Source organism: Ictalurus punctatus, chromosome 6, assembly GCF_001660625.3.
Source record: "Ictalurus punctatus breed USDA103 chromosome 6, Coco_2.0, whole genome shotgun sequence".
Classification (NCBI taxonomy): Eukaryota; Metazoa; Chordata; class Actinopteri; order Siluriformes; family Ictaluridae; genus Ictalurus; species Ictalurus punctatus.
The window spans coordinates 6,056,405-6,081,209 of record NC_030421.2 but is presented as its reverse complement, the minus strand read 5'-3'; the positions used below and the strand labels follow the sequence as shown (position 1 = coordinate 6,081,209).

General features: G+C 41.5%; 1 protein-coding gene across 5 annotated transcripts in view; it reads right to left on the bottom strand.

The window, feature by feature from the left end:
* LOC108266386 (receptor tyrosine-protein kinase erbB-4) overlaps window positions 1–24,805 on the bottom strand; it is a 338,116-nt gene that overhangs the window by 213,013 nt on the left and 100,298 nt on the right. The window contains exons 1-2 of one of the 5 annotated variants that reach the window (XM_047156284.2): window positions 20,713–20,864; window positions 20,111–20,156 (exon numbers count right to left, since the gene is read on the bottom strand). The exons of the other annotated variants lie outside the window; for them this stretch is intronic. Coding sequence (XP_047012240.1) covers window positions 20,111–20,147 — 37 coding nt within the window. The 5' untranslated portion in view covers window positions 20,148–20,156; window positions 20,713–20,864. Of the gene's footprint in view, window positions 1–20,110; window positions 20,157–20,712; window positions 20,865–24,805 lie in introns of those variants that run through there. 5 annotated transcript variants of the gene reach the window in all.

Genomic DNA, 24,805 nt, shown 5'->3' with positions numbered 1-24,805 from the left:
CCCACCAACAATCTAGCCAACCATCAAATCCTCAATCAACCAAATGTTAAATCAGCCAATCATCCAACCAACCAACCAAGCCAGTCAACTGAACAACAAACAAACAACCAGCCAGTCAGCCAACCAAGAAACCAGCCCAAGCATCTAATTATTAACCCTCTTACCCCTTAGTTCCCACAGTATTATGTCCTATAACCGTATATTCCCCAGAGAAACAGCACGCCAACCCTGAGTTCCTGGGCCTAAATCAGCATTTTAATTTGAACATTTTTAGGCCTTGAAACAACTTATAATAATGTATTTGTGTAATCTTACTTTGAAAATGAAGCAGTTCAGTGTTTTTACTCCACTTAGAGCACAATTCTTAACTTCTTAAGAGAAATCACGAAAAATGCTCGTTAAAATCCTTCTACTCATTTAGAAGTTCCATACGAGCATCAGCGTGGTCAATGCCTCTGAATAAATTCAAGTAAATAATAAATAAATGAATAAATGCATTTTAGCGCCTAAAGTCAAGTTTCTGGTGATAATCAGACCAGCAGGTAGTGTTTTCACGAATGCACAGAGATGGTCCCGTTATGACTCCAGACCCCTGCAGTGTCAGTCGCACTGGTTGATGCTGAAGATGAAGACGGATCAGGGTCTGAATCAGGAGAGTTTGCGTCTCTATCAGTTTCGGTTTCGGTTTCAACATCGCCTGAACTTTCACTGCTGTCACTATCTAGAATCCTCGCTCTCGCCTGTGTAACTGTGTATGTTTTCTTTTTTTTTCACTGTTTTAGATGTACCTGTGTTCACCGTAGGTGTAACTTTATCTGGAACACGATTAGCTTTTCGCTTTGGCATTTTTAGTTCACTTCTACTAGTACACCAATATTCACGCTTGGATCTTCATCGTAATGCCGGCGTAATAACGTAATCACGTCGTGACGTCATCAACCTTCCGGGTTAAAAAATTATAATTAAATAAGTAAGGAATCATAGCAGAGTAATGCCAGTACACCGGCCTTACGGGGATAACGTTTACACTGTAAAGCCACTATATCGGCCTTACGGGGATTTGGCATAGACGACCAAGCCGGTATATCGTCCTTACGGGAATAGATCAAAGACGGGCAAGCCGGTTTTTCGGCAATACGGGGTAAGAGGGTTAATCGACCAACCAACTATTAAATCATACTATCAGCCAATCACACAACTGATCAATGCAGATCAACTCAACATATTACACCACTAACAGAACTATGTTTTGCTTGTTCCAAATTTTATTTAGAGGTCCTTACTCTCATGATTACTGCTAATGCAATACAGCCTAGACGACTATGCACCGCACATACAAAATCAAACAGTGTCATTCACATTACAGACATTGCTCAGACATTTAACTAAGGGTACAGCTGTTCCCCTTCACCTCCTTCCCAAACACTTCCTCGTTTACCTGTGATAGCCCATTAGAGAGCCTTTAAAATTCATTAGTGTATCATCATAATCTTTGTGATCTCTTTTAGACAGGAGATCTTTAAGCAGTCTTAGAGGTACAACTGCCTTTTTATGGCCCGTAAGGAAGCCCAGAAGGGCCATTTACAAAATCAGCACAAGAAACGGCACTGTAGAGTAGTATCAACGTAGAGACGCCGCACTCCAGGCATCTTCACAGAGAGATTCAGAAGCCCTCTCCGATTTCATTCAGAATGACACTCTTCTACGTGTACTTCAAAAGCCTTTAATAAACGTATTCCTGTATTCCTTTTATGTCGTGTGCAGGTATGACAGCAGGAGATACAGTATGGAAATTTAGGCTGGCCTAGTAAAAGACCCACTTAGTGACATACTTATTATATAACTCATTATATAATGAAAATAAATATGCATTCATGATTATTTGGAGACATATTGAGGATTAAGTGTATCGTTTATGTTCACCTTTCAGAAGGGTAAATGTGCAAGTCCATCACATGCCCTCCCCTGGTGCAAGAAATCAAAATTCCCACATGGATTGTACAATATACCTATTGTCCCAGAATTCCATTTTCCCATGGGTGGCCATGACCTACGGGTTATGCAAGCGGAGTTGGGCTATAAAAGACGTCTTGTGAAAGAAAGAGCTGAGATTTCACAATTTCAAGCTCCTCCACCCAAAAAATCAACAGAGGTTTGATTATCTGCGAGGGTATATATAAAGTGTCTTCTACTACTATAGATGGTATCGCTCAATATCTATATACTACATACTATTATAAGTCTGGCAATTGTGCCAGAGTTCTTTACAGTGACCTTTCAGATCCTGATATATCAGTAATGATAGCAGTGCAGCATGATAGTTTGTGGGGAAGTCATCCCTTGGCCAAGCTCGAGGCAATCCTACGCTGCCTCATGACCAAGAGGCTTGGTGATAACATCGACACACAGTCCCATCCACTCAGCACGTGCAGCAGCTCAGGCCAAAGGTCAGTCACGAGCAGTGACGGAGAGCTGCAAAATACTGGACAACAGGACGAGCTGAAAACAAAGGCTGTCCGCCTTTCGGTGCTCTTACCCTTGATGAGCTCTTGTGATTCCAAAAATAATCTCTTACACGTCAGCTTTGACGAGACTGCATCGGAGAAAGTGTGCACCGTGTTAATCTGTGAGACGCTGTGAAACTACGCTTTGGTGTTAAGAGAGAAGGTATAAATAATCATATTATTCCACGTGACATACCAATTGATAGTGGTATCAAAGCAGGAGATATCAGCAGACTAATCTAGACCTGGACAGGTCATTGGGACCAATCTGCTCTCCCTGGAATCAGTTTTGCAGGACGTGATGCTGTCGTGATGATCATGAACAATGTCTCTCAGCCCCTCCATGAAGACCTAGTCATGCAGCGGAGCATTTTTAGCTCCAGACTGAACCAGGTATGATGCAGCAATACAGGAGGTCCTTCCTAGTTACCGCTTACAGATTGTACAACTCATCCACTCTGTGTTAGCTCCGCAATAACACAACATGTTGGTCTTTACAACAAGTTTTCAGCACTGAACGTTTGTCTTTTGAGAGTGTTTCCAGTTTATTTCAGAAATAAGCCTCTTCAGTCCATAGTGATAAATAATAGACCACTGCTGAAGCAGCAGTAGCATTGTTGTTGTTTTTTAAAAATCCTTGACATGCTATTGTACCAAACAATTAATCGTACCCAGTTAAAACAGCTGTTCTTACTAATTCGTGGTTGCAATTCACTTCAACCGTCAGAAATGCTCGAGTCTTTGTCAGGCCCATTAGCAGACACGGCCATGTGCGAGGAACCTCTAAGCAACATTTTTTTTTTAAAAATCCATCGCTGTCGGGTCCTATAAGGATCTCTGTCATAAAGGAGAGACACTGTCTGTCCTACGGCTCATCTTTTTAAAGAGATATTAGCCTTACACTGCAGCCTGGTCCTGTCCTTGAAAGTAATGAAAACAGCATTTCCTGCTCAATGAGAGTCCGAGCATTGTTGAGCGTTAAACCTTGGCACACTTTAATCAAAATCTCTATATGCTGAGATGAGGAAATATTCGATAGGTTTCTGGTGCTTGGGGGAAGCTACAGGATTGCAATATGCTATTCTTGCATTTTCTCCAGAATAGATCGCCTGATTTTACACTCCGCCAACAATTCGAGCTGCAGCCTGCGACGCAGGGGCGTCTCTGATGAATTCTAAGCTCGGCTCTGATCTTCCCCTTTTTGAAAAGGGGGGGGGGGGGGTCGGTGCAGAATCCGCAAGCTGTTAGTCGTGGCAGAGGACTTTTTTTTTTTTTTAAATGGCGAATGGCTCTGCAGTTCATCAGATTGCGGCTTACCCTAAAAGTAGCATATTAATAAGTTCATACAATCTAGATTTCTGATTTCAGCACCTTTTCCTGTTCGACAGGACCAATGATTCAGATGTATCAGTTTGAGGAAGACAGAATTGAGTCAGCTGCCGTTCGTGATCTGACCTCTCGGACACAGCGAGAGCTTCAGGACTGCCACAGAGAGACAGACAGCTAGGTTGGCAGCTTTTGACCATGACTGCAATCATGCCATCTGACACAGGGATGGAGGACAGCAGTGTGGGCTGGGCATGTACACAGTTAACAGCCTGATGCCATGCCCTCTGCCTCAATTTCAGGGGCCATACTGTGTTTTGAGCAAATCTTAGCCCTGAAGCATGGACTGCTTCACAACATTCAAACATAAAGATGATGCTTCATAGCTGAAGGCCATGGCTGCTCACCTGGGCATGTCTGACAGGGTGTAAGGTGGCGTCTAAGGCAGGGAAAGGTTGTCAACTGGCAAACTGCGGTCTGGATGAAAGCCCAACAGAAGTATTTCACCCGACCAAACCAAGCATTTTGAAAGATATCATCATTTTTCTAAATATAAACCATTACTGTTCATGGTTTCTGTAGCACGTCCTTTACCAACATGACGCTCTTACAGCGTTTGTTCATCTTTAGTAAGTGAGCAGTAGGGTTACGGGCCTTGCTCGAGGGCCCAGCAGTGGCAGTCTGGCGGTGCTGGGGCTTGAAATCCTGACCTTCTGGTCAGTAACCCAAAGCCTCAAGCGTTGAGCCGCCACTGCCCACTGACTAATTTGTAGTGATAGTGGTATTCGCATTCAAACCTTGATGATTCCACCACCAGACGTGGCTCTCTGGATTGTAGGCATGGCGTATACTCTGTCCCCTGTCGGTCACAGGCACACTAGCCAATCCTGCGTGTCTGTGAGCTCAAGTATGTAGAAGAGGGCGGATAGCGCTCTCCTCCGAGTGCGAGTGTCGTACTGTATAAGCAGCAGCTCAGAAAGATGCAGTCAGCTGGCTAAGCAGGAAGCACATGTTAGCCTTCACCCTCCCTGGTTTGGAGCTGTTGTTTGATAGGAGAGATGGCTGGGGGGTGGGACTTGGCACATGGCCACATTGGGGAGAAAATGGGGGGGGGGACTACAAATTTGTGTATATTTTGGGAAATAAATCCAACTATGTTTGTGTCCAAGTTAAATAAAAATAATTGTAGGATCAGGTAGGATTGGCCAAACTTTCTATTTTATATACAGACGTCTGTAATGTCATTTATTGCAAGGTTGAACCATGGTCCAAATCAATTTCTCGATATTTATCTACAGACAGACGTTTTCGTTTTGTTTCTAACTCAATTCAAGGCACGCAGACTTTTTTTCCAGACGTTTTCAGACCTATTATTGTTGCGCCGAAACCTCGTCTTTTCCGAGGTGAGCCGAACAGTCGTCGCTGTGCAGGTCCGACCCTAATCTACCGGCTGCTCAGTGACTGTGTAAAGGAAAAGTGAGAAGAACCACAGACAAATGTTTCTCAAGTGACTGAATCCGTATTTATACGTCTCCAGACCGAGCGAAGATGAGTCACACGCATTCCAGACAGAAAAAGAAAAAGAGAGAGATCCCCATTTGCAAAGGCGAGCCACGACGCCCGACAGACTGCCAAGTCCACGCTGTTCATTTGAGATATTGTGAATAAATATATACGCTCTGAACCACACACACACAGAGACACGGAGAGGCTAACACTACAGAGGAGGGAGAATATTACCAGTCGAGTAGATTAGATTTGTGTTACGGTGTACTCACAAAGTTACTTTTTCCTGACCTAATTGGAATCTGTCACAACATATACTCCTTAATAGCCATCACCGAGCTCGTCTTACAGCGTGTGTGAGAGAGAGAGTACGAGAGAGAGAGAAAGAGGGGAATTTAAATGATTTCAAGAGTTGAAAAATCTGCATGCTCGATCATCTCCACGCGTGCGTTTTCACGTGGAGTTTACTTCCCTGCTGCTAATCAGACTCCGACTTCAGCGCTAGCTAACAGATCGGCACTAGCTTCCTCCCGAGTCTCCAGAGGGAGTCTGCGATATCTGACAGAAACCGGGTCCGTGACTTGCCACCATATCCTGAGGTCTTAGAAATGTCTTAAGAGGAGTCCATGAGCCTCAGCAGAGCACGAGGCCAGATCCGGATTCATCCGTATGGAACGTATCCAACCATCAGGAAAAGAAATTGGAAAAGATTGAGGGGAAAAAAAAAAGAAAAAGGCAGCAGCCAAGAAGTATTGCAGGTTAAGGAGACAGAACTCTGGAGACTCGCTCGGAGGAAGAGCAGAAAATGAAACGTGGTGATGGCTGAAGGTCAGAGAATAGGAAGAAGGAAAAACTACAGCTGGCATCCACAGAAACAGGAGTGTAATCAGAGAGCACATTATCACAGCTGTGATAAACATCACAACCTTTTTCCTTTAACACGCCCTGAGTGCATACGTGGGATTTTTGCTATAGTTCATTTATTTATGATTTTTTTTAAAAAAAAACGTATTTATTATCATGATTCTTTTGATTCCATTTTCCTTATCTGTGAATCTTCAGCCATCAATCTTTTCATTATTACTTTTCTCTATTTTTTGGCAATGATTCTTATTTATTTATTTATTTATTTATTTATTTATTGGTTGGTTGGTTGGTTGGCCATGGTTCTTTTGATTTCCTTTCTTTTTTGTACGCATTTGGCAATGGCCTGCCTGCCTGTCTGTCTGTCTGTCTGTCTGTCTGTCTGCCCATGATTCTTTTCTCTTTTTTTTAATGTATTTTTTTCCAATAATTCTTTTCATTACTTTTGGCCATGATTTTTTCTCTCTTTTTTTTTTTTTTTTTTTTTTGCTTTCTCTATTTTTTGACAATAATGGTTTTATCATTTTCCCCCCTCTATCTATCTATCTATCTATCTATCTATCTATCTATCTATCTATCTATCTATCATTTATTGTTTGTTTGTTTGTTTGTTTGTCTGGCCATGATTCTTTTTTGTTTTCTCAATTTTTTGTCTTTTTTCCTTTCTTTCTTTCTATCTATCTATCTATCTGTCATCTATCATGTTTTTTATTTATTTGTTGGATTGGTTGGCCATGATTCTTATTTTTTTTGTTTATCTATCTATCTATCTATCTATCTATCTATCTATCTATCTACCTACCTACCTATTATTTGTTTGATTGGCTGACCATGATTCTTTTTTCTTTTCTATTTTTTTGGCCAGTAGCTTATTTCTCATTTCTTGTTGTTTGTTCGTTCATTTATTTATTGCTGTCTCTTCTCTTTTATTGTATATATTTATTTATAGTTACTTTATTTTCTTTTTGTCCAGGATTCTTTTGGACACCTCAGTTCTGTACACCAGTGTGTACTGGGTTGCTAACAAACTCGATTGTGTCTGAATGCTTCAGTCACCTGTAGGGTCTGTAACTCTGCACTAAATAATCAGTGATTGCAGCTTAAACAGTTATTTCATTATTTTACAAATTTATTTTTTTTAAAAAAATAAATAAATAATAATGTTTCACACCACCTGGTTCGACACCCTGCGGACGTTTATGAGGGTTTGAAGCACAAACGATAGAAAATCCATGCCCTATTAGGATCAACAACACGTCAGACGACAGGACGGGTTTAATAACGTCATCCGGATAGAGCAAAGATCAGACACTTCATTATCTACACATCATGCGGACAGCTTCAAAGCTAGCCAAATAGCACCGATAATTAGCCAGGATAGCGATACGGGTGTCATTCTGACTTCTACATCAGAAAAGTGGCCATGGAGCAAAGTCATCAGAGGATGGAAGTGACCGAGCCAAACGCAGCACTCTCCGCCTGGATGACTTTCATCCTCTGATGACTTTCCGAATCGTGGTCATTCGGTCAGTTTCAGGAAGTCCGCCGGTCTGGACGCAAAGCCGCGGAAAACGCTGACAACACGCCCACATCACGCAGAGCTGAACATCTGGACCACGCTGCTGTGGAAAGTCACAGGCAAGCTGATTAGATGGAAGAGGAAAGGACAGAGAACGTAAAAGGTGCACAAAAGCAAAAGGTACTAGGGATTGGAGGTAAAAATATCTCCAATTATAAAGAGTCATGTCGTGCGGCGTCACGTAAAGACGAAGCAAAAGGTTTGGGTTTTTTTTTACGAAAAGTTAAAAAAGATGTCTTTTCTCGAATCGGATTGGTCAGACGGTGTGGGTTAAATCTGATCTAACCGTGTGGCACAGATAGGAAGTTCTGGCTATAGCATAAACAATAGGTAATATTAATGCTATGGTTGCTATAGTAACAGCTCATACACGGGGGTGGTAACAGGAATGACGGCAATGTTAAAACACTCCATCACTGATTATTTTCCTAAAACAGCATGCAGCCATGTGAAAACATCACACACACACACGCACACACACACACACACTCATGTGTGTAAGACAGATGTGGTGATGGATCGCTGAGAGGTTTATGAGAGTGACCTGTCACACCTTCTCTCTCAGCACATCGACACTTCACTCGTAAACTCACTGAAGAGCTGCAGTGTTTTACTGACCCGTCACAACCCTGCACACGACACTGCGCTGGAGATTTAGGACCAGGCCCTCGTGCCGAGGTCACCTACACACACAAACACAATCCCTCTCACACACACACACACACACACACACACACACACACACACACACACACACACACACACACACGAGGTTTCATCATACGTTCAGGTCATATTCGACAGCTGTCCCTCGCTGCTTTCGTCTCCTCTCTGACAGAAAAGTGGAGCTTTAAATCTGCACGAGGAAGCAGTAAAGAGAAGAGAGGAGAATTAAATGTGAAGAAGCGGGTAAAGAGATGAGAAAATATGAAAGACAAAGGAAGAAGGGGAGAAAAGAAAAGTGATGAAAAGCAGAGAAGTGATGGAGAAGAGAAGAAGAGTGAGGGAGAAGAGAAGATGAGTGAGGGAGAAGAGAAGAGGAGTGAGGGAGAAGAGAAGAGGAGTGAGGGAGAAGAGAAGAGGAGTGATGGAGAAGAGAAGAGAAGAGGAGTGATGGAGAAGAGAAGAAGAGTGATGGAGAAGAGAAGAAGAGTGAGGGAGAAGAGAAGAGGAGTGAGGGAGAAGAGAAGAGGAGTGATGGAGAAGAGAAGAGAAGAGAAGAGAAGAAGAGTGATGGAGAAGAGAAGAGAAGAGGAGTGATGGAGAAGAGAAGATGAGTGAAGGAGAAGAGAAGAGTGATGGAGAAGAGAAGAAGAATGATGGAGAAGAGAAGATGAGTGAGGGAGAAGAGAAGAAGAGTGAGGGAGAAGAGATGAAGAGTGAGGGAGAAGAGATGAAGTGATATAGAAAAGAAGATGAGTGATGGAGAAGAGAAGAAGAGTGAGGGAGAAGAGAAGAAGAGTGAGGGAGAAGAGAAGAGAAGAAGAGTGAGGGAGAAGAGAAGAAGAGTGAGGGAGAAGAGAAGAGAAGAGAAGATGAGTGATGGAGAAGAGAAGAAGAGTGATGGAGAAGAGAAGAGAAGAGAAGAGAAGAGAAGAAGAGTGATGGAGAAGAGAAGAGAAGAGGAGTGATGGAGAAGAGAAGAAGAGTGATGGAGAAGAGAAGAGAAGAGAAGAGAAGAAGAGTGAGGGAGAAGAGAAGAGAAGAGAAGAGAAGAAGAGTGATGGAGAAGAGAAGAAGAGTGATGGAGAAGAGAAGAGAAGAGAAGAGAAGAGAAGATGAGTGATGGAGAAGAGAAGATGAGTGAGGGAGAAGAGAAGAAGAGTGATGGAGAAGAGAAGAGAAGAGAAGAGAAGAGAAGAGAAGAGAAGAGAAGAGAGGAGAGAGGTATTTAATGGAAACTGGAGGTTGGCTGTATCAGCCTCCTGAAGGCAGCTCACACGTCTGCGGTGTCCTCAGTCTGGGTGTCAGGACTCGGCCGGTTTTATGGAACAGCTGCATTTTTAGATGTTTTATCTACACTTTGAACTCGGATCTCTTTATCGATCGCAGATTCTCCAGGTTTATGTGCGAGGAGTTGCTCAGGATTTATTACCCAGCCTGCAGGCAGTGCTAAGTGAAAGCATCACTCCATCTACCTGCTGTGTGTTCCTCCGCCAGGAGAAGACCCCGAGTCACCGACAACAACAGAACACAAAAAGAACAAAAGAGAGCCGCCGATCGATTTCCTCCAAAAGCACCGTTAACTGTGCCCGTTTATTCCACTTCGCACGGCAGTCAAATTTAAAAAGGAAGAAAGGAAAGAAGAAAAAGAAAGGAAAACAAGACTCTTCACCTGCACACTCCTACTCCGTTTGTAGGTAGATATATAGAGAAGACTGTGGACACGGGAGTGGGCGAGGTTCACGCATACACACATACAATCACGCACACACCTACGTTCAACACTTCCTTCGAGGACAGACCTTGCTCTCAAACAGAAAACTTTCGACACTCTGTGACCTCGAAACGTCTCGCTAGAAGTTTCAGCCATGTCAAAATCAAACTAAATAACACTTCAGGAAACCGAGAGCAGAGGGCATCCGGTGGCGTCTTTAACCATCCGAGCTGGTGAGCAGCTCTAAGATGGTTAGCACGTGATCAGCACGTTCGCCTCAAATCTCCAGGTTCGAGTCCCACCGTGGCCGTGTGTGTGCGGAGTTTGCTCTCCCCGTGCTGCGGGGGTTTCCTCCGGGTACTCCGGTTTCCTCCCCCAGTCCAAACACATGCATGGTAGGCTGATCGGCATGTCCAAAGTGTGCGTAGTGTATAAACGTGTATGTGATTGTGCCCTGTGATGGATTGGCACCCTGACCAGGGTGTACCCCTCCTTGTGCCCCATGCCCCCTGGGATAGACTCCAGGTTCCCCGTGACCCAGTATGGATGGATAAAGAAGTAAATTCATGATAAAATATTGTTAATTAAAAAAAAAGTTTTTTTGTTTTTTTTTAAATAGTGAGTTCAGCAAATTTGAAAATACTTTTTGTTTTATTATTTATTTATTTATTTCAACACATTTTCTGTCCAATTAAATGCAGAATTTTAGCATCAACTACAGGAAATGTTTTCAGCTTGGTCATCTAAAATCTGTATTATTTAGACACACGCACACACAAAAAAATCCCTGTTATATTAAATAAATAACTTAATTTAACATTCAAGTAAGGAGTCTCCAGGGCCAGCACTTAATATTTTATTTTATTTTATTTTATTTTTTGTCTTATTTACTTTAAAAGAGAGAGAGAGAGAGAGAGAGAGAGAGAGAAATACGTTAACAAAAAAAAAAAGTCATTTGTTTCCTGGACATTCAACAATATTAAATGCAACTATAAATAAATATATTTATTTATATTTATATATAAATGGATAAAATGTAAATAAATAAATAAATAAAAACATAATAAACATAAATAAAAACTAATACTAGTATGTGGTATAAACGCATTAAAAAAAAAGTGCTGCTATGGGGAAAAAAAAATCAACTTTTTTTTTGTATTATGTAGAAGCTAAACTACAAACAGGAAGTGAAGCTAACTTTTTTTTTTTTTACTTAGTTTTATTTATTTATTTATTTAACCGTGGATGAAGTCGGGCAGGCAATATTATTCTGTTTCGTCACTGTTCTGCTCTTCATGACCTGGCTTAGGTGTGCCGAGAGCTGAAATAGCGCAAAAATCCAGCAACCTGAGAACCTGTGACCTCAGTGACACAAAATACCGCATTGATCTGAATTCATATCTCTCTGGCGAAAAAAAAAAAAGAACATATTTCTGCCCGCTCCTTTCTTTCTCAGAGTAAATAAATAAATAAATGAATAAAATGAAGTGAGAAAAGAAACGATGAGGAGTGAGGGGAGTGGGTGGGCGGAAGTGGGCATAAGATGTGGGACTGTTACAAGAGACAGAAGGAAAAGAACAAGAATGAAAGAGAATTATCGGAGACTGGCATTAGTATGGCGAGGCATCCTGTACACTGAGACGGTGCTCGATCCTTCGCAGCAGATGGTTCCCCAGCCGTCCAAGTGCAGGAGGAGAAGACCGCGTGTGTATCGGTGAACCAGGCCTCCCGTGGCTCCCACAAATGGCAGCAGAAGCATGACAAGAAAGACTTAACAGGCTAACTGAGGGGCCGGTTTCCTCCAAAAAATTCTCCCAGTGTATCCTGGGTTCGAAAAAATTCAGACAAAATCCAGAATATTCCAGGAGCCTCACAAATATGAGAGGAAGAAATTATGTGCTGTACTTCGAGTTTGGTTACGCAAGCGTAGTCAGGACTGACTCTGTGCACGTTCAGACTTAAGTGCTATTCAGAAGTTATGAGTGTGTAACATAGGTGTGTCCACAGAGTTAAACGATGCTTAAAGGCAAGTGCTTGTGGTTATCGATGGTGGTCCAGATGCTATTATAAAACGTTCGCATTCTCGATCATTTTGGAGCCCAGTAAGGAGCCCAGAAATGTAACTGAAGCGCGCGCGGAACCCGACTCTGAATACACGTAACTTTCCCGGTGCATCCGAGTGTGTTACACTGCCCTGTGCTGGAGCATGAGCAGCAGTTGGCTGGCTTCGTGCGTCTTGGTACGTAGCTCTTGTATGATCGGGAAGCGATAGCTGGAGGATGAGAACTGGCAAGTCGTCAAATCGCGGAGAAAGTCCGGAGAAGCACTGACGTAACTATAGGACTTAAGCCGGCAGCTCTGAACACGACTCTGGGTGCTATAGTGGAAACACTCTGTCGATATCACTCCACTGCTCCACTGTTCTGCTCCTGTCCCTCCTGGCATTTGTAAAGGGCATGGCGAGGAGCTCACACCTCCATCTGCATACAGCAGATTTTCAGATTGTTCACTGAACTTAACACACTCTTCCAACAGTAATACGTTTCAAAGTTTAAGGTTAAGAGAAGTCGTTTGTAGAGGCCGTGTTTCACAAGTGTGGCTTTCGGTTACAGAAAAGGTTACCGAGGAGAAGGGAATTCTTTAAGTGTACTAGAAAAAGCTATCAACACGGCCACACACACTCGGCACTCATCACGCAGCACGCTAGCACATAAACAAGGGAACAGCTGGCTATGGTGTATACCAGAGAGAATGAAATAGCTATTGCCATTCGTTTACTGTGCCTAGAGTAGTGTGGATTCTCTGGAGCCAGACTCGCTGCCTGCCAAGCGGAGCAGCAACAGTATGTGTGTGTGTGTGTGTGTGTGTGTGTGTGTGTGTGTGTGTGTGTGGAAGCTGATATTAATGATATGATATTAAGGTCCCATGGCTCAGGCAGTGTGTTCTCACTGCAGGAGTTTGGCAAGCACTCTCAGCACTACGTAATCCCATGCGCAGTGCAACAGGGAGCACACCTGTCCAAACTGCGTAAACAAACACATACACTCACAAAATCAGCTCAATATGGCATACCATGAGGCAGAAATTAAAAGAAAGGGAAGGCTGTGGTCACTTTATAAGTCATGCCCACATTAGTGATACACAGTTATAGAACAAACCCAATCAGGATCCACCACCCTGCTAACATGGATGGATGAGGGTTTGGTTGAATACGTGAAGATTTTATTGCTGCCCCTTATATGAAATGCTAGCTAAAAATCTGAGCATGGCAATACAGTAATAATGAGAATCGCAAACTATACAGTGCCTTGTTGAAAGCCAAGGTTACTAGAGAATTATAGAAGTACAGAGCAAGCATTATAATCAAAATTACAAAGTACAGTGCACGAGTACAGAAACCGCCGAAATGCGCGATGCTTTGGCCTCCGAGGACTTTGAGAAAGCTCATTCTGTAGATATCCACTGTATTCCTATTGAAAGGAAATTACTTACTTTAGGTGCCATTACTGGGAGACGAATCCTCAGGTGAGCTACCTGTAACGAGCTCTAGTTCAAATGCTGGATGATGAGCAAGGTAAAGGATGCGGGTACTAAGGAGTCAGGAACGTGCTCATTCATCTTCAGTAAGTAAGCTGTATTCTTGTCAGGGTGGCAGTGGGTCTGAAGAGTTGATCTCGGGATCAATGGGGGGTGAGGGGGGAATACACTCTGGATGGGACACCAGTCCAATGCAGACACTTCTTTACATTTGGGGGCAATTGAAAGCCATCAATCCACCCACCTTCAAGTTTTGGGAGGTGGTAGGAATCGGGAGAATCCAGAGGAAACCAGAGTTCAGGATCAAACTGGGGAACCGGGGAACTATGAGGTGGCAACACTACATGCTGCACCAACATACCACCCATGAGGATGAGTGTGAATAGAGATTAGAAGGAGTAGTGAGAGGGAATTGATGCCATATGGTGTGTTAGAGATGAGTTCATGTGTATGAGAGAGATACTTGAGAGTATAGGGATGAGTATGGACAGGTGAGTGAAGGTGAGGGCTGAGTGTTGAGAGAACATGGTGCAATGGCGTGGTTAGGGCTCTGGGATAGCACTCAGAAGGTTGTAAGATTGAATCTTGATTCCTCCAAGCGACCACTGGGTCCTTGAACAAGGCTCTTAACCCCCATCTGCTCAGCTCAACTGTAAGTCGCTCTTGCTAAATGTTGGGTGCGTTACATGGTACATGAAGATGGGTATTTTAGGGGTAGCAGAGATAGTAAGATGGGGTGAGTGTGGATGAGTGGATATGGGGCAGCTGGCCACTGCTAATGTGCCATCTGGGAAAGCAGCTCAGCCAGGAAGCTAATCAGACCATCCATCACTCAGATACCTGACAGGGGCAATTAGTCCACCTTCCTGCTCTCCGTCACACTGCCCTCTTTCTCTTCTCCTTTTTCCTTCTCATCTCTCCCATCGCCTCTTTCTCTACTCTCAGTTTTACTATGCTCTTCCCCATCTCCTCCCTCTCACACATATGTACCTCCCTGTTCTCGTCATCTCCTGCCCCACATCTTCCTCCTTCCTTCGACATCTCTCTGCATTTCCTTTCTTCTCTCATGTTGCCTCTCCTTGTCATCTGTCTTATCTTCTATTCCATATACATATCTAGCTCATTTTCCTCTCCTCTTCCCATCCTTCACATCTCTTCCTGTTCTCCTAGACTTTATTCCTCTTCCCTTCATCACATCTCTCTCCTGTTTCTCCTACTTTCTCTTCTCTCCCACATACATAGCATCCCACCTTCCTCTCCTTTCTTCTACCCCATCTCTTTTCTTTCTCTCGCTCTCTTTCCACATCTCTCTTACTTGTCCACTCTACTTCCACATCCCTCTTCTCCACCTACCTTCTCGCATGGCTCGTCTTCCTCGTCTTGTTTCTCCTATACCTTGCTCCTCTTCCTCTTGTTTCCATTTCACTACCCTTCATTTTATCATCTCATTGTCATACCTATCTCTCCTCTCTCTCTCTTTCTCTCTCTCTCTCTCTCTCCCCCTTCATCTCCTTCTTCTCCTTTCTCAGTCCTTTCTCCATAGCTTTCTTCTTCCCTCTGCCCATATTTCTTCTTCTTCTTCTTCTACTTCTTCTTCCTTTATTAGAAGTTCTACAGCTGGCCAACAAAGCCTGAGCATATCCAAGTAAGAGATTTGTCACTTCTGAACGCTGGACTGAATCTTCGGTGAAACATCTACACACCAAGGAATAGTTCGCTTTACGAGACGCTATTATTGAGGAAAGGAAACGACGTGGGTGGACGAAGTACTCGTCCTCTTCCTTCCATTACAAGACTGCAAATACAACAAAAAGCTTGATAATCTCACCAGGAGAATAACTCCAGCGATACTACAGACAAAAGAAAAGCAGATTGAGGGAAAGACAGGACGAGCCAGAGAGAGGTGTGCGAGTGGATAAATATTTGAAAGCAGCACTTTCTACTCAGGACTGAATAAGAAGCATGGAATTATGCATACGTATTCAGCAGGCTCGATTATTAATGCTGTAGATGCATGATGGAGACAAAACATTAAAAAAAAAACAACGAAAGAAACCTTTTAAAATGTAGCCTGGTCCTCTGCATCAACTCATTCCTCAAAAGTGTCTGTTCAATCCAGTGGGAGAACATTACACATCATCTGGTTTGTTTTCCATCACACCTTCACTTTTTCACTTCTCTAATCTAGATGGAATCTGAAGGTCAGGTTGCTGGTTAGGCAGCAAGGCAATGCAGAGGAGTAAGATCTAAGTGTATGGACGTGTTGGTAGACAAGGACAAGGTCAGAAAATGGAGATTATTAAAAAAAAAAAAAAAAAACATTTTAATGAGCAGGAGGATATTGAACCGATTTCAAATTCTCGAATCGGGTAGGGTTCTAAAGAGCAGGTGTAATGTGGGGCCAAGCAGTCGAACCAATGGCAGTCGAACCCATGTACACCACTTAAGATTAATAAAGTGAGAACCTTTCGAGAGTTATGGAGAAGATAGAAAGCTAACATCCAGCCAAAAATAGTGGCACTAATTATGGATTACTATTGCACTGTAATTCTTTATTCTACTATTTTTGCCGCTCTTATCGGACGGTACCTACATCGTACACGTAGCAAAGATTGACCAATAAAGGAGTTTACTAAAAGAAACTCAGACAAAATGAAGGTCTGAGATGGCACGAGGTGGTTCAGTGATATGTTAACGGCACTGACGTGCAACAGCAAGTGTTCGAGCTAATGTTTTGGATGATAGCTTTAAGTTTATTCGAAATGTCTGCTTTGTGGGAAATTTACATTTCTCCTTTAACTTGAGGGGGAAAGGAAAAAAAAAAAAGAAAAATCTATTTTATGAATTGCTTTAACCAAAGCTCATCTCAGCATCTCTCAGCAGCTTCTCATTAGCGTTCGATGAGTAGAGCTCAAACTTCAAACCAATACAGACTAATAGGGTCACAGCGATACTGTGATTAGTGCTGGTGCTTTCACAGGCAGGATCCATTAGCATGATTATCACTCATTAGTGTCAGAGACGAGGAGACTAAAGCCCAATCGACTCAACTAAGAGACCGACCGCTGATCCTCCACATTGACACGAGAAGAGAGAAAACGCAGCAAAACAGCTTTTCACAGGGACATAAGAGCGAGTGTTTTCTTTTGAAAATGGTTTATTCACTCGCCTTCATAAGCAGCAGCCCCAAAAACACACAAGTGCTCTTTAACGGAAAAAAAAAAAAAAACACACACACACACACACACACACACACACACACCTTTCTCTAGAAAGAAAAACGGTACAATATGGTACACAGCATTAAACGTAATGGTACTGTCTGGTGTGATAGAAGAACATCCTGGAACAGGAAATTCTAGAAATGTTGAAATTCAAATTAAAAAAAGAAATCGTCTTTCTTTTAGTACGTAAACATTAATTATAATCACCGCAATGAATTACATTTAGCAATATTGCTATACTATACCTGCTACAACAACAACAACAACAGCAGCAATACTACTATGACTACTACTACTAATACTACTACTACTACTAATAATAATAATAATAATTCCCAAGTGCATAATCTGCATCATTTTATGGACAAAATATCGCTTAAAAGCAGACTTATGACACATAGTTTACTTAGACTTGGCATACATAGGTTTATTTTCTAGCATCTTGCACAGGTTTGACTTCAAAACCAATAGACCAGACATGTTTTTAAAAAAATTATTATTATTATTATTATTATTATTATTATTATTATTATTATTATTATTTTGAGATATATATATAAAAAAAAGAAAGAAATAATAAAATCCCAGAATGCAATTTCTCAGCACGAGTCATTACATCAGCTAAGGAATTCTCTCTCTATGGAGTAAATTCCATAATATTTCCAATGAACATCTACCTGGGGGGAGAAAAAAAAAGAAAGATACGATGGAAATAATTTGAAAATCAAATAGTGTTTTAATCAATAACCGTCAGCGTCGCTGTATATACGTTGGGAGTAGGATCGCACATGTTTAGAGAGATGGAACTTATTTACTGGTGTGCTCTGGCACTTCTGTACACACGCAATACTATAACCGGACTTTCTACACAGTTGACGTGTGTAAAAATAAAAATCAACAAATTCCTATCAACGATAATTACAGAACAATTTCACTACTCAGCCTCATTTCCCTATAAAGCACTGTACTGTTATATAAACTTTGGAAGAGAGAGAGAGTGTACAAAGTGATGCTCTCTCGACCATTCTGCACTGACCTGTGATGCTGTTGGGATTTTAATAGCTGGTTTATTAGGCTCACCTTTATTGTATGTAATAAACTAGAAATGTACAGTAATTATAATTAGAATGTCATAGTTACGATTTAATATTTAGAAATAAAGCATGCAGAATGAATTAGACTTTTTATTATTTGTGGGAAGAAAAAAAAAGGTATTTTAATTTTTAAACAAACAAAAAAAACCCCAAAAGATGATGTTTTTGGTTGATCTGATATGCAGAACAGTCTGATTAAAAGCTGATCAGAGTCCCTTCCCTGAACCAGTATACACACACAAGGGTGATGAAGAGCGTGGGATGAGAGAGAGCGAGAGCGAGAAAGCGAGCTCCCCTGAAGCGCTCAGCCCTGCAGACACAACTGGGCATGAAAAGCTTTTAATCTTCTTAGTCTTAGTTACCGCACTCAAAGCTTTGCCAACTTCCATCCATCCATCCATTTTCTATACCACTTATCCTACTGGGTCACGGGGAACCTGGAGCCTATCCCGGGGAGTATTGGGTACAAGCCGGGGTACACCCAGGTGCCAATGAATCTCAGGGCACATTCACACACTCATTCATACATTACGGACGCTTTGGATATGCCACTCAGCCTACAACGCATATCTTTGGACCGGAGGAGGAAACGGGAGTACCCGGAGGAAACCCCCGCCGCACGGCTAGAACACGCAAACTCCGCACACACAGGGCAGCGACGGGAATCGAACCCCCGACCTGTGCACCCCGCTTCGCCAACTTTTTCCTTTTAAATACCATTCCCGATCTCACGTTCAAATAAAAATAAGAGTCTCTCTTTTCATTGTAGATGACTAGAACAAACAACAACAAGAAGTAAACAATCACAGAGATGGCTTCTTTCCTCTTGATATCAAGGAGCATCTCTCAATGAACAAACCTGCCTCTTTTGGCTGAGTGACAACGACTGAGACGTGGAAATAAAATTTAAAAAACAAACAAAAAAAGTGTGTGTGTGAGAAGTCAGAGCTGAGTGGCTTTTAATGACTGAACACACTCCAAGAGGCTTTAAACACAGCACCACAGAGGATCATGTGTAGCTTAACGAGCATGTGTGTGAGCATTGATGCAAGGAGTGGGTGGGTGTGTGTATGCGAATGATATGAATGAGACAGCACTCCTGCTCTGTCACTGTGTGTGTGTGTGTGTGTAGAAAGGAGCTGAGCTGTGAGGTATAATATGAAGCGTCTGAATGTGCTCGTATAGTAAATGGAAGCTGTACTGGAGATAGTGCTGAGTGAGATGTATGCGCACCGTCTCTCGCTCTCACACGGCGTGTTATTTAACAAAGTCGACCGGGCAAAGTGAACACAGCATCGCACGGTTTTACACGCCGAGGAAGAATCAACATTCTCTCAACACATTTCGCCATTTTATACCACGGCGCTGTTTGATTGGTCAGAGGGTGGTGATGTAGTTTTCCATAACAGCAGCTCGGAGAGTTCTTCCTGCTACAAGGTTTATTTGGGGCCCTCGTTGTAACACGTTATCGTTTCTATACTAACAACTTAATTGGGGACTTTCCACATTAAACTTTAAAAAAAAAAAAAAAAAAGTGTAACCTTCAATATGGTGAGAAGATTAGAGTTCATTTAACATTTTTTAGAAAGCGTATCCACTACCGTACTCCAGATTCCGATGACAGCGTGACATTTGAATTGAGATTTTCTCGATCCTATGCAAATGAGGTACGATAACATGACAAGAACTGCCTCCGACAATAACGTCACAGGACAGCCTGTTCCCTCAGGTGATAAGGATGCTCAACAGCAGGTGGTCACTGACTCTATATTAAAGATATATGAAAGAATTTATATCATAAAAGAAAGTAAATTAAACCTTGAAGGAAGTAGCGGAGAAGCTTATGTTAGCGTATGCAGCTAGTACATTTAGCTTGCTTTGCTAATCTGACAGTGAAGCTGGTCTAACGCTTAGCTTGTAAATCAAACAGCCAGTTTTCACACTGATGCATTCGTGCTTATTTTATTTGTCTTTTTACTTGTTTGCTTGAGAAGCTATATATAGCTACTTACATTTTATAAATTTATTTTATTTATTTTATTTTTTTCTGAACGTCAAATAAAGTTAAAAATCGCTAAGACGATAAAAAACTTACTTACATTTGTATCTGAAGTTGCTTGAGAGGTCGTCCAACATTTTTTCCAGCTGAGAAGACTCAGAAAATATGACATCATTTCCAGTAAGAAAATAGTGAGCGTCGATGATTCTTGGTTTTTGCAGTGCATTGTGGTATTTTTTTTTTTTTTTAAATGGAGCGAATGTACTGTAAAAGTGCACTGGAAGGATTCTGCAATTGAGACAGCCTTTAAAATGGCCGACTCCCTGACCAGTGTCCTGACTACTGACCTTCAGACGCACCCGTGGTGTCACTTTAAGCTAGTGTAAATGGAAAATAAGTAAATAAATAAATCAAACCCAGACTGCTCTGACTGAAATACTTTTACCATATTACACTGAATATCACAATTTTACAATATCTTGTGGCTCAAAATACCAATTTTAACCCAAAAGGGACTAGATCAGCATTGATCAGAGCAACAATTATATCCTCTATATTGTTTCTTAAACATTAATAGCTTTGTGTTGACCGGAATAAGAAATACAGCTGTCTTTATGCTATGCTCTCCTACCTAGACTGCCTTCCGAGTGCTACTGATGATAGTTAGTGTGGAATATTGTATAATCAGGTATAATCACACACCTAGTTGTTAAGAAGTGGGGGGGGGGACACATCCAGGGAGGCCCTCTCGTGCAAGAAGAGCCTTCTCTGACATTAGGGATGATTGTGTCCTGGCATGCAAATTAGAGAGCTCGTTAGGCTAATGAGGAGACGAGCACGAGTCCTGCCTTAAAGCCAAAGGGTCACAGAGACCCAGGGAGGAGAGAGAGAGAGAGAGAGAGAGAGAGAGAATGAATGAATGTGGGCTGGCTCTATAATAAAGACGGATGATATGGCTGGGTCCACCTCAGAAGCCTCGGCTAACAGATCATCCTCTCACCTGTCATTCATCCCCTAGGGGGTTGCTAGGCTAATCCTGCGGCATGCCTCTTATTCACCTCACACACACTGGAGTGTTAATTGCATTTTGGGGTGGGATTAGCCATAAGTGGACTGAACCTGAGGCACCAACACTTTTTGGATGCATTCACCCACACACACACACACACATACACACACATACACACAGCCCCCAGAAGGCCAAGCAGCCTTGGTTTCAGATGCATACTGAAGTAGATAACTGCCTAAGCTGATTCGTCAGCTGTGATTTGATTGGATGGGGAGAGCCAGGTGAAGTGAACTGATTTGCTAGTCCAGGTGGTCGAGGAGAGGAGAACTCATTTCAGATAAGACATCTAGACAGAAACAAAATTAGCATCTGAGAGAAGAGAAATGTCCTGAAGTTAGATATCGAAAAATTAGCACAAAACTAGTTGCTGAGTTTTTGTCTAAAGTTTGTTTGAATTGAGCTCTCAGTTAGACTGTTAACTACAGAAGCACAGAAGAATGTCTGCCAGATGGAGAAGAAAAAATATATATACATATATATTTATTTATTTTTTTTATTTTTAGCATAAATTTCTTTTCTCTTTCTTTCTTTCTTTCTTTCTTTCTTTCTTTCTTTCTTTCTTTCTTTATTTATTTTACATATGATCTCAATATTCAACTCAACTCATGGATGCGAGCATTGTGGACGATAGACTTGAGTCTGACCAATCGGAAAACGTCTACGATACTTTTCTCTGGGAATCCCAGTCACTTCAGCATCTGGCATCGTTTACACAAAAACTGTATTTTTTTTTAAGATTTGAACTTTTGAGATTTGATTTTAAGTTGTTTTTTGTTTTGTTTTTAAATCTCAAAATCGGTCATTTCAAATTTGATGTTTTTAAGTGCAAGTTGTACCTCTAGCAAGTTCAAAACAAAGACAAACTTTGGCAAAAAAAATTACATTTTTATATTTAAAAAAAAAAAAAAAAAGTTAAATAATTTAATAATTTAATGTGACATATTCAAATCAAATTGACAAATTTAGATTCTTTTGTCAGCTTCTAAGCCTCATAGTAGTATGGATACATAATGGCGTTATAACCATATCAGTTTCTGATATTAACACTGTGAATACAGACTGCTGATAATAGTCTCCATTGTGCCAGGATTGTTTATTTTACCTCCAGCGAATCGATGCCTTTGTGTAAACGGCGACTGCTACACCCGAAGTGACCGATTGACTAATCAGCCGTTGCTCATGGAAGAAAATCAAAGCGGCTGATAGTTTTAGCTTTATCCCTCACGCCAGATTGAAATGATTGATTGGACTGTCCTTGTTGCTCTGAGGCAAATGGGAGTGATTGACTGGTGTGTGACTGGTGTAAGAGATATGAGTGAGGGATTGATCGATGGTCTACTAAGAGTGGAACAAACTCCCGGAGGGAAATCGAGACACAGCAGAAATGATGTAGAGTGAAGATATGTGTAAATCTTTCTTCTGATCTATAGTTAGGTTGTTGAGTCAGAACAGGATTCACAACAAAGGGTGTTGCCTTGATTAAAAATATATCATTATTATTTGTTGAAACTATAATTAGAAATACTACTGGGAAAACGGTGGAGAGGAAATATCTCCTTGAAGCTATGACATTAACAATCTTAAAGGAATGATCTGGCGAGAAATGATATTCACAGCCTGAATTGATTAGTTTCTTTTAACAGCATTTCCTGAAGTGTTTCATTCCTCTCATACTGTTTACATTTAACGTTGTGGGACGTCCATGACGGTCCTTCTCTCACTTGCGTTAGCAGCTATAAACTGAAACTTTTATGCTAGCTAGTTTTCTTACAAAAGCTAGTGAGTTTTGTCTTTCTTTCTATTTCTCTATCCCCTCATCACGTCGTCTTCTTTTATTACCGGATATACGTTTGGGGGGAAAAAAAATGTAACACTTACTGGTGATGAATCACACAGCTGAAACATAGTTTAGCATTCACAATAAATATGCTAGTCACTTAGCATTTCCATTGCAACGCGTTTCTCTGGCTTGTAGTGCCAGTGGACTGTACTTTCTGGCTAAATGTAAAGCTAAATTTATAGCTAAATGTAATGTTGTGGTATGTTCGTGAAACGAGTTCGTTCCCGTTAACACTTACAGTATAGCAGTTAGAAACAAGCTATTTACCAGCCAATGATTTTCTCTCTTCAAAAAAAATCAGCGAGAGAAAAATGTTTTTCTCTCTGTTCATAGCTCTTTCACAAAACCTGTGAAACCATGTGAGTACTCTTCTTTACGGTTCTTTAAGGGTTCTCTGGATAATTGGATAACATGTCCTTATCCTCCAAAATATTGTTTGGCTTGGTACCCTTTCTTATGAAAAAAAACAACAACAACAACAATGTTACAGGGTTCTACATACGATACTGCCGTGTATTGATGCTGATTCATCAACAGCACGTAACCTACAGAATGACCTAGTCGCCTAACATTAGCTAACTAACTACAATACAGTGTAGATAAGAAAGCTATCACATCTGGTCACTTTTGGTGTGTGCATTTTTATTACCTGCTAATAAATATGTTGGGTAAAAATAGTCATAAATAATGCCCATATAAATAGCCAAGGAACATGCTGTAATTGCGGTAAATTTGAATAAAGGTGGATTAATTAGTCATCTAATTGGACTTCGCGCTGGCATCATTCCTACAACAAGGAGGACGTGGCCCGATGGCTCGGTGCCATCTCATTAGAAAGTGCTCTGTCAGGGAATGCCTCGGGAAGACGCACGGCCTGATAGCCACAGGTGTCCTCCCGGACAAAGCACACACTAATGGGTTCCTCAGCACAAATATATGCATTCCTCACCATTAGCATGATGGACAGCGGCGCTGTAATTTAGACTACATGATGGACGCTACTAGATGATAATATCTGACCCGGAGTATAAACTACATGAAAAGAAGAAGTACAAAAACACTTTGGAAATATCATTAGTACTCATCAAAGCAGTTTCATAGTTCTGAGGCACAGCGTGATGCTGGATGAACACGCTCACAAACAAACAATCTGATTTCATCTAAGTAAGGAGTGTGTGAGGTACACCTCCATAGGAGCTCGTCATTGCAGAGAAAACGGGGGGAAATGCTGAAAACTAAATTTCTTTAGGATTGCAGTTTTTTCATGTCCTTGCTTCCTTTCAGCTGATGCCATCCATCAGGAATCATATTTACGTAGATTCTCCTGACGATTGAGCAAGCAACCAACCAATCATCCAACCAACTAACTGATCAACCAACTAACCAATCAACCAACTAACCAATCAATCAAGTAACCCACCAACCAACAAATTAATCAACCAACCAACTAACCAATCAATCAACTACGCAACCAACCAATCATCAAACCAACTTACCAATCAACCAACTAACCAATCAACCAAACAGCAAATCAACTGTCTAACCAATCAAGTAAAAAGCCAATCACTGACTATCCAATCAACCAACTAACCAATCAACCAACTAACCAATCAATTAACCCACCAACCAACAAATTAATCAACCAACCAACTAACCAATCAATCAACTACGCAACCAACTAATCATCAAACCAACTAACCAATCAACCAACTAACCAATCAACCAAACAGCAAATCAACTGTCTAACCAATCAACCAAAAAGCCAATCAACTGACTAACCAATCAAACAACTAACCAATTAACCACCTAACCAATCAACCAACTAACCAATCAATCAATTAACCCACCAACCAACAAATTAACCAATCAATCAACTATGCAACCAA